Consider the following 14,604-nt stretch of genomic DNA (forward strand, 5'->3'; position numbering starts at 1 on the left):
GGACGATGATTTCAATAAATCGTTACGTCACAATAAACTTGGAGCCACCGTGTTTTGCAAGGGCATATGAAATCACCAAAATGTTTTCCAAAATAAAGTGTTTTTTCTATATTGTTTTAAGCTAAGCAACTTTCCAGTACATCAATTACGGTTGATCAATCGCCAGGAGAAAGCTACTATGCCGTCAAAAAAGGGCATTTATCAATATATTATCACTCGTAAACACGTGAACTTCAAAACTTAGAAAGTGAAGAGAAAATATCTTACACTCCCTCCAAAAATAGGAAAACTACGCAAGCCTATTTTTAACGTGGAACAAGATATTTTCGCAATTACGAAGGGTAAAGGCAAAAACTCTACGGCTGCAATACTGAAGCGAGTCATAAAACACAGATACGAAACATTATGTATCTACTCATTGTTGTCTCCACACCGCATGCAGGAACGACAATGCGTAGATACCGCGAAAAATACAATCCACAATTGACTTCCGGTACATCGGGTTCCCGCAGCAACGGATCAGCAGAGCGTTCATAAAATCAGCAAAGCGTCTATTATTTGCCCTCAAATCCAGGCAATTGCTTCGTAGAAGCGCATGAAATCGCAGTTCTTGCACTGCTTCGATCTATACAGAATTTGCGTTGATTGCAGTATCATTTGAGGCCTCGGCTGGCTTGCAGATAAGACACAGCTTTGCAATCGGCCTTCTCAGGATGCCGGTACCGACTCGAACATCTACTTGTCGCACTACTCCGTGCTTATCTGGATATGTATGGATGATTCTTCCCATAGTCCAACGTCGTCGTGGAAAATTATCGTCAACAATTAAGACGACGTCATTCGTCTCGAAGTTGCATTTTCGGTCTGGCCATTTTTGTCTCAAAGCGATTGTCGGTAAATACTCCTTTTTCCACCTTCGCCAGAACTCATCGGCTAGGAAATGAACTCTTCGCCATTGTCGTCGCGCATAGCAGTCTTTTTCGTTTGCCTTCACGGAAAGCATTGGAGGATCACTCTCCAAATTGTGTCGTAATAAATGATTTGGTGTCAGTGGTTGTTGATCCGTCGAATTGTAGTTCACTGGAACCAGCGGTCGTGAGTTCAGGATGTTTTCCACTTCAATCATGAAGGTGTTCAGCGTGTCGTCCGTCAGTGTGCCGAACTTGGAGAGCATAAAGTCGAGAATCCGTCGAACCGAGCGGATCATTCGTTCCCAGACGCCTCCGAAGTGAGACGCCCCTGGTGGATTGAAATTCCACCTCATGGCTTTTCGTCGAAAGTATTGTTCAATGCTGGGGTCCTGTAAAGATCTCAAACAATCCTTTATTACGCGATGTGCACCGACAAAATTGGTGCCATTATCACTAAACACTTCCTTAGGATTTCCCCGTCTGGCAGCGAATCGTCGAAAAGCATTAAGAAATGCGTCAGTAGACATGTCATTGGCAATCTCTAAGTGGACTGCCCTCATAGTTAAGCAAGTGAAAATGCATCCATACCTTTTTACCATGCTCCTTCCCTGCTTAACCATGAAGGGTCCGAAGTAGTCGACTCCAACAGAACTGAAAGGAGGTTCATCAGAGCGTAGACGAGCAGCAGGTAGATCAGCCATCTTCTGTTCTCCTCTGGGTGCATTGAACTTACGGCAGGTGACGCAGCGATTAACTATTTTGCGCACAGCGGCGCAACCCTTAAGAACGTAAACACGCTCGCGCAAAGACGTCCAAGTGTGTGCTATTCCTGCATGCCCAACTCCACGATGGTGCTTCAAAATAAACAAATCTGTTAATTGACTCGAGTACGGGAGAATAATCGGATGTTTAACATCGAAGGAAATTGCTGCATTCTCCAGGCGTCCTCCTACCCTCAGGATGCCTTCATTTAAGATTGGGTTGAGCTTGTTCAAACATTTGGCTTGGTCCGATTTCTTCAATTCACGCCGTACGGCTCGTGTAGTAAGTGGCTCTTCCTTTTGCAATATCTTAATAACGGGTGAAAATGCGCGATGCTGCTCGAGTTTGATTAAGGAGATTTCTGCAAAGTTTAGCTCATCTACTGTCAGCTTTGACGTGCTAACAGAGTCTTTTGATTTAAGAAAGGCCAGCGCAAAAGCCATGCCACTGACACTTTCAACTTCTCCAAGCAAGAATACCTATTGATTAAATTTGAAATCAAATCCGTGTCACTGCTCTTACAAGCATTGACAATTCGTTTCCGTTCTACAGGGATAAATTCTTTAGGCAGCATCGCGTCTTTTTTCTCTGGCGCCTGTGGCCAAGCAGTCTCGTCGCCCCACAGAAACTCGGGTCCAACAAGCCATCTGGACTTAACGAGTTCTTTTACAGACAGGCCTCTAGATGCGACGTCTGCAGGATTAAAACGCGTATTTACGTGTCTCCATTGGCATGGCTCGGATTGTCGATGAATTTTTGCGAGTCTATTCGCGACAAACGTTGGAAAGCGCTTGCTTTCGTTGCATATACTTAGGCGCACAGCACAAGAGTCAGTCCAAAATATTGATTTCACATCTGGAAGGTCTAATTGCTTTCTAATCCATTCATCATTCTCGGCAGAGAGCACTGCTGCTGCCAACTCAAGACGTGGAATGCTTTCCGTCTTTGGGGGGCTAACTCTAGCCTTTCCATACAGAAAAGCACAGTGGACGTCATTTGTTTCGTTGATAAGGCGCAAATATGATACAGCGCCGTAGCCTTGGCTAGAAGCATCAGAAAAATGATGCAGTTGGTATTCCTTTACCTTTCCGAATTGCAACGGTTTTAAACAGCGCGGCAACGTAACACTTTGCAATTCGGAAAGTTGTGAGAACCACTCCCTCCATTCGTCCACGTCAATTTGGGGCAACTGTGTATCCCACCCCAAGCCCTTTTTTATCAAGTCTTGTTGCAAAATGCGTGCAACAAGGATTACGGGAGCTACGAACCCGAGGGGGTCATAAAGAGTCGATACGGCGGATAAGATGTTTCGTCGAGTGTATAAACGTCCTTTCATAACGTCTATAACGTTGAAACCAAACTTATCGTCCAATACTGACCAGCTAACCCCTAGCACACGTTCATTTTCCTCTTCAGGATTACCTTTATTGAAATTAACAATTGACTTAGCTCGTTCTTCCTCCGGAATTCTTTCGATCACGTCCTTGTTGTTGGATAGCCACTTGGTCAAACGAAATCCGCCAAGTTGCATCATTTTTCGTAATTGGTCCATTAAGTCGATAGCTTCTTCTGGAGTCTGTGTGGAGGTCAAGCAATCGTCCACATAGAAATTCCTGTTGACCACCTGGGAAACTTTAGGGTCAAACTTACCTCCGAAGTCCTTTGCCACCTGTTTAAGACAGAAACCAGCACAACTAGGGGAAGAGGTGGCTCCAAAAAGGTGCACTAACATGCGGTGAGGAACGGGCGATCTAGACAAATCTCCATCGGGCCACCAAAGAAATCTCAACGCGTCGACATCTTGCTCTTGCACGCGGACTTGGTGGAACATAGCTTCAACATCAGCTATGAGAGCGACCGGATCCAACCGAAACCTTGTCAATACTCCAATCAGACTGTTAGTTAGGTCTGGCCCTTGCAATAATGCATCGTTCAGTGACGTCCCTCTATGTTGGGCCGCACAATCAAAGACAATTCTTAATTTACCTGGCTTGTTTGGGTTGAAGACTGGATGATGAGGAAGATACCATGCCGCATCTGTGTTCTCGTTATCACGGACCTTCTCTGCATAGCCTTTATCTAAGTAATCTTTAATTTTGTTAGTATATTCTTTGTAAAGTGTGCTGTTTCCTTGTAACCGTCTTTTAAGAGACCTTAGTCGATTCTCTGCCATGTGCAGACTGCCATGCGGCAACTCTGTTCCAAGACGCCATGGCAGAGGCAAGTAATAGTGTCCTTCGTCATGTCTCACTGTGGACCTCATAAGAGCTAAAACCTTCCTGTCCTCCGCTGAGGTAGGGAAATCCAAGTCTCCGGAAATCATCGGGCGATTCTGTAGTTGGCTCTGGCATATTCGGTTGACCATCGCCAATTTTGAGTTTGGCTGCTCGATTCCGGGCCCTATCACACTCCAACCTAAAGGAGTCTTCACTGCACAGGGCTGTCTTCTCCCTCCAAACCTAGAATCTAAATTCCTATGAGCGTATGGGACGTCAGTGCCAATCAACAATGCAACCTCTTCAGTATCCAGGTGAGGAAATTGGATACCCTTCAAGTGAGGCCATGACTCTAGATCTGAATCCGATAATGGACGATTGGTTCTGAACGCCAAATCGTCCAGCGACACCGCTTGTCTAATCTCCAGCTCATCACTGTCATCTAGCGGCCGAATTTTAAAATCTACTTTTTGGCAATCGATCGATCTCGGCCTTTGGCCAACAGTTGTCAATTGGATTCTGTCTGGCTGACCTCTTAAACCCAATCTCTTGACCAGTGACGTGGTGCAAAACGTGGTGTCACTTCCTGTGTCTAAAAATGCGTTAACGGTCAAGCATTTATTTCCGTTATAAACCTTGACCGGGATAACGCAGAAGAAGAAATTCTTCCGTCCCTCCAGCAGCGTTTCGCACTTAGCAATGGTGGCTGGCCTGCCATTGTTGCTATTTCCTATGGTTTGATCATTGTTACTGGGACCTCGTGGAAAGCCAAGCTGCTGCCTCGGGCCAGTAGGTCTCATTTCCTCGTGCAGCAGAGTGTTGTGGCGACGTCCACAACCCTTTATCGTGCAAGCCGGTGATTTATCACATGACCTAACAACGTGTTTGTCGCTAAAACAGTTGTAACACCTGCCTTTGTATCTAATAAAGTCCCTGCGATTAGAAATTGACTTTTTCAGAAATTCATTGCATCTACCTATTGGATGCGGTCCGTTGCAAAGGTAGCATGCCATCCTCGGCCGTGAAGCAACCGTCGCTTCAACGGCAGAACAAGAGCTCTTCTGGGTATATCGGGAGCTGGCTGGGACCCTTTGATCTCGTTTCACCGACCTGCATAGTAAACCTCCAAAAGCGTTTAATACTCTCGATTCTTCTTCCACAAACCCTACAAAGTCGTTAAATGTAGCTTGTCTCCCTGACTGCAGCATAATGTTAGCAGTGCGGCGCCTCCAGCCCTTCTGCGTTTCCATCGGCAACTTGGCAGCCAGCATCACCATGGTATCCACTGTGTTAAGGTCGCCCAAGTTTTCGAGCTTCCCTAGCACCAGTGAACACTGACGTAAGAGTTGGGAATAATCGCGCATGCCCAACGCGTCTTCGCTCTTTATATCAGGCCTTCCCGTAAGCCTTGTAACGAAAGACCTAGCGACAATATGGGGCACGCCATAATTGTCGTGCAGAAGTTTCCTCGCTTCTGCGTATCCTCCACTGGAGTCGATAATCGAACAATGCTCGATCAAGTGCTTGGCTTTACCTCGGCACTGCTGCAATAGTAGAGTCATTCGCATTCCATCGGTGTGAGCTCGACTCTCCAAGTGGGTCTCGAAATGACGAATAAAGGTCCAATACTCAATTGGCTCGCCTGAAAATGTCATGTGCTCTGGCTTAGGCATGCACATGCCCTCGCCAACAGCTTTCACGATGCAAGGCAAAATTTCAGAATCGGAGGGCTGAAAGCGAACAGTTTTATCTACTTCAGTCACCGCACGGTCAGGCTGGAATTCCGGCACCTTTCCTGTACCGAGATCCACCTGACCCACATGCATGCTGGCACCCCCTCTACCAGGTAGCGCAAGACCAGGCTGGCAGTCCGGCACCTTCGGTGTGCCAGAATCCACATGGTCCTCGCATAAGCTGGCTAGAGACGTGGACCGTCTGCATTCTTCAGACTGGTCCAAAACTTCTAACTGCGCTTTTGCTGTCTCGACAGCCAATTTGGCCTCGAATCGTTCCCTATCTGCTTGTAACTGAGATTCTTGGGCCCGCAGCTGAGATTCTTGTTGAGCTCGCAGCTGAGATTCTTGAGCTCGCAGCTGAGATTCTTGATCTCGCAATCTTTGCTCTTCTTCTATGCTTTTCAACTTAAGTTCGGCAAGCTTCTTGGCTAGCGCCGCCTCCGTTCTCTGCCTTTCACTGACAGACGTGCTACAGGAAGAGCGAGAGCGGCTAGACCTCTTTGATCGGCGACTATACACCACACTAGCCGCTGGCGTTTCTCGCAAAGCTGAACGTTCGACATGCGGTTCGGGTTCGGCGCTCAGTTCTGCTCGAGCAACGCTAATCTCTAATTTCCTTTGAATCCAAGCCTGCTTCATGGCCTCTAGTTCGCAAAACTCATCATTTGCGTATTTAAAAGTTTTTAAGTGATCTTCCATCATTGGTAACAGCCGGTCATAAACTCGCTGAAACGATTCTTCAGCGTTTTTAAATTCTACGAGACTCTTAGCTTTCGCAGCTTTCTGGCATAAAACAAACCAAGAAGCTAACCTTTTGTCTTCTCGCGTGGCTTTGTCCAGAGAGAATTCCTCGACATGAGTTTCCGGCGAACCTGACGCTGAAACCGATGGAAGGTTCTGGGTTTCCTCAGAAGATGGATTTTCCTGCTCAATTGGAGTTTCTGTTGTTTGAGACATCTTTGCTTACTGCAGAAAGTTTCAATGTAAAAGATGAGAAGTAATCAACCGCAAATATTGGCACAAGTTTACGAAGGATAATAAAGTAACAAAGGAACGGGAAGCCTAAAAATCACCTATCCAAGGACAGTTTCTTGATAAGCAATTTGCAAAACAGTGAACAGATAGTCAGCAACGACACTAGAAATAATTGCCTACTAATAGGCAAAAGAAACACGAAAACTAGTGCGCCGACTTTAGGGCACGAGAAACTAATTTGCCTACAGAGGGCAAGGGGAAATAAACAGCAAATCTGCCGACCTACGGCAAGAGAGTGAAACTAATTATTGCCTAACACAGGCAACAAGAAATAAAGAAAACTACTTTGCCGACCCACGGCGACAAATTGAAAACTAATATTGCCTACCAAAGGCAATAGGAATAACGAAAACAAATCTGCCGACCCACGGCAAGAAAATTGAAAACTAATGTGATATTATCCTCTATCACTAGGCTCGACCGCAAAGGCAATCCGACTGTTGTCGAATATAGATGGAAATGGTTTATTAAATTGGAGCGAAATAACAATGATACTTGACGTTTTTGCCAACAGTCTCTCAAACCACAATCCCGAGTGATCAGAACAGGAGTGTGATCAAAGAAGTCGTTTTCTGAAATAACATAAAAGCACAAATCACGCATTCGCCTAAAACTACAGTACAAGGCAATAATGATTAATGTGAGTTTTTTACATTGCTACATCCATCGTGAATATGCGTCGACCTTTAGCGCTTTACGGACAGATAGTGTGAATTAAATCAGCAATAAATTCCACATAATTAAAATGTTCATACCAATTTTTGCCAAGTAAGCCGGTGAATTGCGACAACAGCAACAGTCTGAAATTCTTTACACAGGATTCCAATGCGGTTACAATTCAGCTATAACAAATGAAATTAACGCGTTACGATACGTCGAAAATACGTAGATCATGCACAATAAAGCTGTGTCATTAAGTAAGCCCTTTTACAAGTGAACACAGCGCGTACAAAACTGATAGTGATAGATATGTTCAGCTTAGATACGTCAGACTATTAACACATACAGTAGCAAAGGCTAAATTTACAAATTAGCAATCAATTTGTACGGTACTCACATGAAGCAATCTCTTTAAAGCTGCTTGCCCGAATTCTACAAATCTCGACTTACTAAATAAGTCCGAACTGGCTGACAAAACAACCCAAGTTCACAGATGAACAGAACTTTTGCCCAACGTTGGCTACAAACTGTCTGATAATATTTCAGGCACAAGTGGGCTTATTTAAGATAAATTTTTACATGTTTTGAAGTTCCCAAATTATAATAAAGAAGCAACAAATCGAACACAATATTTTCCATGAATCACGGAATGTTGTTTCCGTACGCGATAAACTAAGATCCCAAGGGACGATGATTTCAATAAATCGTTACGTCACAATAAACTTGGAGCCACCGTGTTTTGCAAGGGCATATGAAATCACCAAAATGTTTTCCAAAATAAAGTGTTTTTTCTATATTGTTTTAAGCTAAGCAACTTTCCAGTACATCAATTACGGTTGATCAATCGCCAGGAGAAAGCTACTATGCCGTCAAAAAAGGGCATTTATCAATATATTATCACTCGTAAACACGTGAACTTCAAAACTTAGAAAGTGAAGAGAAAATATCTTACAATCATATGTTATACCGAAGAGTATTTAAGGGAACTAGGATGGAGAAGAATTTTCAATTCAAGAATATTATCATCTCACAGCACTCGTCAGCAAAAATTCACCCTGCCAATAATGCAGTTCAGTTCCGAACGTTACTTTGAGATAATGGACAGGCAAAATATTCCAGTTACGGGCTCTCCAGTGATGCTTGGTGTTGACAGCAGTGTGATAGAAGAGCACATCAAAACAAAGATGCCTCCACAACAGTTGTTCCATTGCTCTCAACAGTTGAGAGAGCCATTAGATTCGTGACAAGTGCCTCATCACATGTGGTGGACTGCATTGAAAGAGATGGTGGGTAGGCTACATTAAAGCAATATTAGAATCAAGGAAAAATATTCCTCTGTTCCAGCCGAAACAATATTTTATGATTTATGAGACTTAAGCCAGAACTAAGTTTGAACAATAATCTGGTGAACTGGTTAAAAGTCCTTGTTGTTTGTTGTATTTTTGACACAATTTCGGTTTTTGTTATCACAAGTTCTTTTTTATCGTTACATTGCTGTCAAACAAAGTTTACTCCTGTATGTGGTTCTTGTAGTAGCCTATCAAGTGAACGTTTAATTTTGGTTTGTAAATGACAAATTTGTGTTAACAAAATCATGATAATATACCTGCAAAGTTAGTAGACAGAGCATAAATGAGCGTACTGCGTTAACACCACCTTGTCCTTTTGCGACAAATTTGTTTATTAAGCAATGACAAAATTGCATCTCAAATTGTTGAAATTTCATTATTTTGGTCGTCGATGTGGGGGCAGTAAACCTTAAACTTCGAACATGCCTTTACATAGAAATTTTTGGGTACATCCCACTTACAATTTATAACTTCTAGCCAGAAGAAAAATTATAAAAAAAAATTATGTTAAAACGGAAAGTGAAATTTCCCCTTTTTTTCAGAAAATTTGAAAGTTTGACCCACCTACGGGGGCAGAAGATGGACCCCTAAACTGATGATATTTTTCACACTTAATTTTTTTATGCATGAGCCACTTTTTATGACTAGCCGTTTTTGAATTTCGAAAAAAATTCAAAAACGACCCACCCTATTACACACAAAAAAGATAAAGACGAATTTTTTTCATTTGCAGCAAAGTATTTTTATTGTTTTTGTTTTTTATTGTATTTTTTATTGTTATTATTATTCGTTTATTAAATTTTATTTTGATAAAGTTCAATTAAAGACCATATACATTATCAAGAAAATGAAAAAATCTTCTGACAGGTGTCAAATACTTGTTGTCAGTTTGTATGTTAGTTACTAGCAGTTAACATATAACTAAAAATAACAAAGTAGTGCATTTTCTCTTATTATCTTGCAATCAATTTATTTTGGACTAAAATAGAATTATGCATCTTTCAATATATAACAAGCTTAATCTTACTTGTTCTGTACGATACAGAATATCCGCCGCTACCCATAGATCTATTGAAATTGGCCGGAAAAACAACAAAAATATAGATCCTGCTTTGAAAAGAAAGTATTTCTGTTGGACGATTTGACTTTTGTAATTCTTCACTGCTTGAGAAAGCATCTGATATCTACACACAGTATAAGAACAAGCAAGATAACAAGTTAAAAATAAAAGTCATGTTTTGGTAATAGATATTTTCATTTTCATTTGAAGCTTCGACAGCCGGTTGACTGGTGCCACAGAACACTATAGTACGTAGCTTCATCAGCAAATAGCATTTTGTGTACACAAGACCAAGGATGATTGAGAAATGTAAAGTATTTTTTTACTTTTAATCATTTCCCTTTGAATGCCCTTGACATTTCTCATACGTCATAAGAATGCATTATTTGTATGCCAAGGACGTATGTGATACGTCAAAATATGTAGTTAGTTGTATGCCAAGCTTTTTGTTTTTTTAAGATGGTTGGACGTTTCTGGTACGTCCAAAGCAAATGCGAAATACATTCTGAAGACAAATATGCACTGACAAGATACTTGATACGGTTGAATTTTGCCTCCCAAGTGTATAATCATTAGTCATAGCAGTGCCTCTCTTAGGGCATTTTGGCCCCTGTGCAGAATACGCTTTGCGGGCCTCAATGACAATGATCCAATTCAGTAGCGTAGGTAGGTATTTTGAAAGTGGAGGGGGGGGTTTGACAGCCAGCGGGCGAAGCTTGACGGCTTGTTCGCTGAAGGCGCCACCTAGGGTGGGGGATCTGGAGGGCCTCCCCCAGAAAATTTTGAAAAATTACTTTGAATTTGGTGCATTCTGAGACCATGTTCAACAAAAATTTGGGTATGAATATTACTGTAAAATGGTGCTGTCCGGTGGCATAGCAAAAGGATAAGATCATGTTTTCTTTGGCATTTTGCGGAAATAAAGCTGAGTCTCTATGTTTTCTTGTTGCTAATTCCTGGCTGAGATATTTGAATGTTTCATTGGAAATGACAAAAAATACTGCATTTTCTGAGTAAATTGCGATCGCACGGTTTGCACACCCCAAAGACCGGCACTGGTCAGTGGTCATAGTAGGCCTACCAGTGCCAAAACAAAATAAATTTATTTGTTTGAAAACTTCATAACTACTTTGATGATGATATAAATCATAAATTCCAAAGTACGTCGGAAGCCCTTTCAAAAATTGAAATCTTGCAAGAGTTAGTAATCTGTTTTGAGACAATATAGAAAATTATTGCCAAGCTTTCTCTTCAATCTAACATTTCGAATTTGGGAATGGATTCAAAAAGACAAAGAGCTGGAAGTTCTGAAAGTAAGCATATTGATCAATTATAGGCTAATTGCAGTTGGCTAAATGTGTGATGATGAATAAAAATTTAAATACGATTTCAGATACTCTAGGCTAGACCGCAGTTTACTTCCTCAAACCAAATATTAGCCTCATACAGTAGCCTACTTAGTTGCTCATTGCCTATGCTAGAAGATGAATTGGTCGTTGAATTGAATTTGTATTCAGTCAGTAGAGAATCGGTTGTTGACTTAGAGATAATGTAGAGTGGAATCTTCTTCTGCCGCAACACAGAGATGATGACGATGATTTTGGCGCCACCAATCCTGCTACTGTTGACAATGTGGATGCTGATGTCCAGGCAGCAAACTACGGCCAGTCCGGTAGGTGTGAGATGTACGCAGCATATTGCTAATAATGAAATTGTGTTTTGATACGTTTGCAGAGATGAGGTTCAGCATGCTCAAAGTCTAAAACTTGACTTTTTTTACAGTTATTACACCCCTACAACATGGCTAGAAAATCACTGAAGTGTTACAAAAAGATTGCGATCTACTTGCTTCAAATTGCTTTGTTGAACGGCTGCACTTTGACGAGAATCAAAGAAGGAAAAAGAGTTAGGCTACTCTTTTATTTTATGTTCAGGAAGTGAGTCAATGCTAAAACTTTGACATGAGATGATTTTTTTATTTGTTTTATCAATTTTGTTTTGTTGTCAGGTTCTGTCGGGGCTGATCTTTTATGAAGGTCTGCTGAAAAACGACACCCAAGCAGATGAAAGCATGCATCGTCTAGTACTTTAGTTGGAAGGCATCGGGAAAATACCAGCTATAGTGAGAAAAAATTGCGTCTTCAGAAACGCTGCCGGGTGTGCTACAAAAAAGGAATGAAGAGAGATGTGCGCTACCATTGCACCTATTTTCCAAGCAAACTAGGCTTGCATGTTGGAGAATGCTTCACAAAATAGGCTACCACACGAAAGTGAAATATTGGAAGTAAATTGTAATGTTCCCCTAAATAAAAGCTTTCACGATCATAATGTGCTGAATAGTTAGAAAAAGAGAGATTTTAGGGGAAAAAGGTAAAAATAATGACGTCATCAATGATCATTTTTATGACGTAATAGAAACCATCGATGACGCAAAACATATTCTTCACAGTTCCAAATCTATTTTAACAAAACAACCTAAATCAGCCTTTCCAAAACGCGCCGAAATTCGTTTTTCATAAAGGTGTCAATTTTGATAAAATACCCTTGGCACAGAGGTAAACCCAATTGAAAAAAGCTGTGGCAGTCAAAATGTTATTAATTTAATTTACCGCCAATATTATGGATACAATAATGGTGCTAGAGTTTGTTCATGAAGTTAAATATTAGCGTTGTTAAAAAATCATTGCAAACATAGTAAAAAAATTTACTGCCGTGATTCGGATGGCTTGAAACAGTCAACTACTAATTAATTGCAAACCTGAAAGAAAATTGCAGGACTTTCAGGTCTGTAAGAGATCAGCAATTCCAAAGTAGTAGCAGATCCACGAACAAACTCCAATTGGCAAAATGAATTTGATTCTGGCAAACCTCCTTGTACAGTTTGAAATATTGGTGTTGCAGCCAAGTTCAGGTTGCATGCTGAAACGTAACATCATGTATGACGACAGAGGAAGATATTGTAAATAACTCCATTTAACACAACCACGTTGTTTGTGTACCGTGCTGGTGCTACGGAGTACAGCTGTTCTTTACATTAACAAATAGAGGGAGACCCTGGTATAAGGTGGAATGTATTTTCCATTCAGCTGTTGCTTAATTGGCCAGTGATCATCACAGGAGTTAAACTTTTGTCACCAGTGTCCTATAGATGGCGAGTGCACAGACCATTAAAAGAGCAATCAGTTACATAGTCTAGGGAAATGATATAATAAAGTTTTTATCATACAGAAGCCTACTCAGCTTTCGATACTAACAAGAAAAGATCAGCCAGTTTCTTTATCTTTGTCGCCTTCAGAAGATGCACAAACTAAATCCCACTCAATTTATTACAGCCAGGCTAGAAATGAGCTGTGTCTGTCAACAACCAATTGGAAAGTCAACGTCTTATCTTCTACACCATCCCACTGCTAATCAATTTTAGTGACAGCTGATTTAGGTGACCTTTCGGTCTTTTGCTTCTATCCTTGTAATGTCAATTATTTATGTTTTTGTACAATATCGTTTTTTCTCGAACAAAACAAATAAACTCAAATCGAGCTTTATAATTTAATCATAATTGAAATGATTTAAAGTAATGATCAAAATGGTTTCTTTCTTACCAAATGTTGGACCTAAACAAGGACGCAGTCGACAGGCCCTTGTCTCATTGGAAGGTCCAACACAGTCACTCATATTCCCAGTACTGCACTGTCTAGTCCACATTTGCGTTCCATTTCCACAAGGCAAAGAGCAATTACCAAGCGGAGTCCATGAGCCCCACAATCCAACTGAAGTTAATTTATTTACGTAAGACAACTTTGAAAACATGGAGCATAAGCGTTGAAAAGTTTATCAAAACCACCAAGTGCAGTTTCACATGACTGCGAAGTTGCTAGCTTAGTGCTGCATAAAATTGGCTGAAAAATGTTTTTTTTCATTTTGTTGTTTAAAACTTTGTGTAAAAAAACGCAAAATATAAGTTAATCATCAACTTTACGTCAATATGTTACAACGTCTTTGGAAATGCCAACATTACCTTCTTAATGAAAATAGGTTTTCCTGTAATTAAAAAAAAATTTTGTATGATTCAACCTTATGGCTCAGATCTTCATTTCATTGTAAATAATGTTGTAGCCTACGCCCAAATCAACAGGTTTGGTGGCCCTTCCTAATTATTTTCATTGATACAAATTTGATCATGTATACGCACGTCTTAAAGCATTACGGTTTTTCTACCTTTTCCTTTTGTTGGTATAGTTGCTGTATTTCATTTCCACGGTATCGTATCTTTGCACTCCAGTAAAGTAGAATGCATTGAAAAATGAAATTTAAACTTAAACTATCTTTTTAAAAATTTCAAATATTTGAAAGAAATGTTTTGAAAAATTTATGTAATTTAAAAAATCTATCTGCGAATGTAGCCACAAGCACAATGTTCGTGTCCATGTGAAAAATTAATTTCAAACATTTTTCTTGAGTGATGTTTATCAAAACTTTTGAAAATTAAACTGTCTTCATCATCAGTGCTTTGAATGAGAGTATATTATTGTCGGTACCGGTATATTTATTAGGGTGGGTCGCGAAGCGGACTTTTTCATCAAATCGAAAACCTCAAATGGTTATTTGAAAATAGGCTCCGAAAAACACTCCATGCCAAAGTCTGAGCTCATTTAGTCTAGAAATAGCTTGCGAAAATGCATTTGAAATTTCAAAAAAATCCTGATTTTTCGGGAAAAATGCCATTTACCCTTTTTTCTCCAGAACTTAAAAAAAATATTCTCTCACACTATATTGATGAAATGCATGCCCTTATAAAATTTGGATATCATTGTACTCCTTTAAAGGTCAATTCAACTAAGATTATGTCTCAAAACTACTTGCTTGAAAATGTGAAAA

The 14,604-nt window shown here is 40.6% G+C and overlaps 1 protein-coding gene across 1 annotated transcript; it reads right to left on the bottom strand.

The window, feature by feature from the left end:
- Positions 1-625: 625 nt before the first annotated feature.
- Positions 626-6,327, bottom strand: LOC145768374 (uncharacterized). The gene is made up of 2 exons (XM_082579858.1): positions 2,224-6,327; positions 626-2,152 (listed from the first exon to the last, which is right to left on the bottom strand). Exons 1-2 carry the CDS (start codon positions 6,325-6,327, stop codon positions 626-628), a joined length of 5,631 nt encoding a protein of 1,876 aa, XP_082435984.1.
- Between the last annotated feature and the right edge of the window lie 8,277 nt (positions 6,328-14,604).

Source organism: Aplidium turbinatum, chromosome 4, assembly GCF_918807975.1.
Source record: "Aplidium turbinatum chromosome 4, kaAplTurb1.1, whole genome shotgun sequence".
NCBI lineage: Eukaryota > Metazoa > Chordata > Ascidiacea > Aplousobranchia > Polyclinidae > Aplidium > Aplidium turbinatum.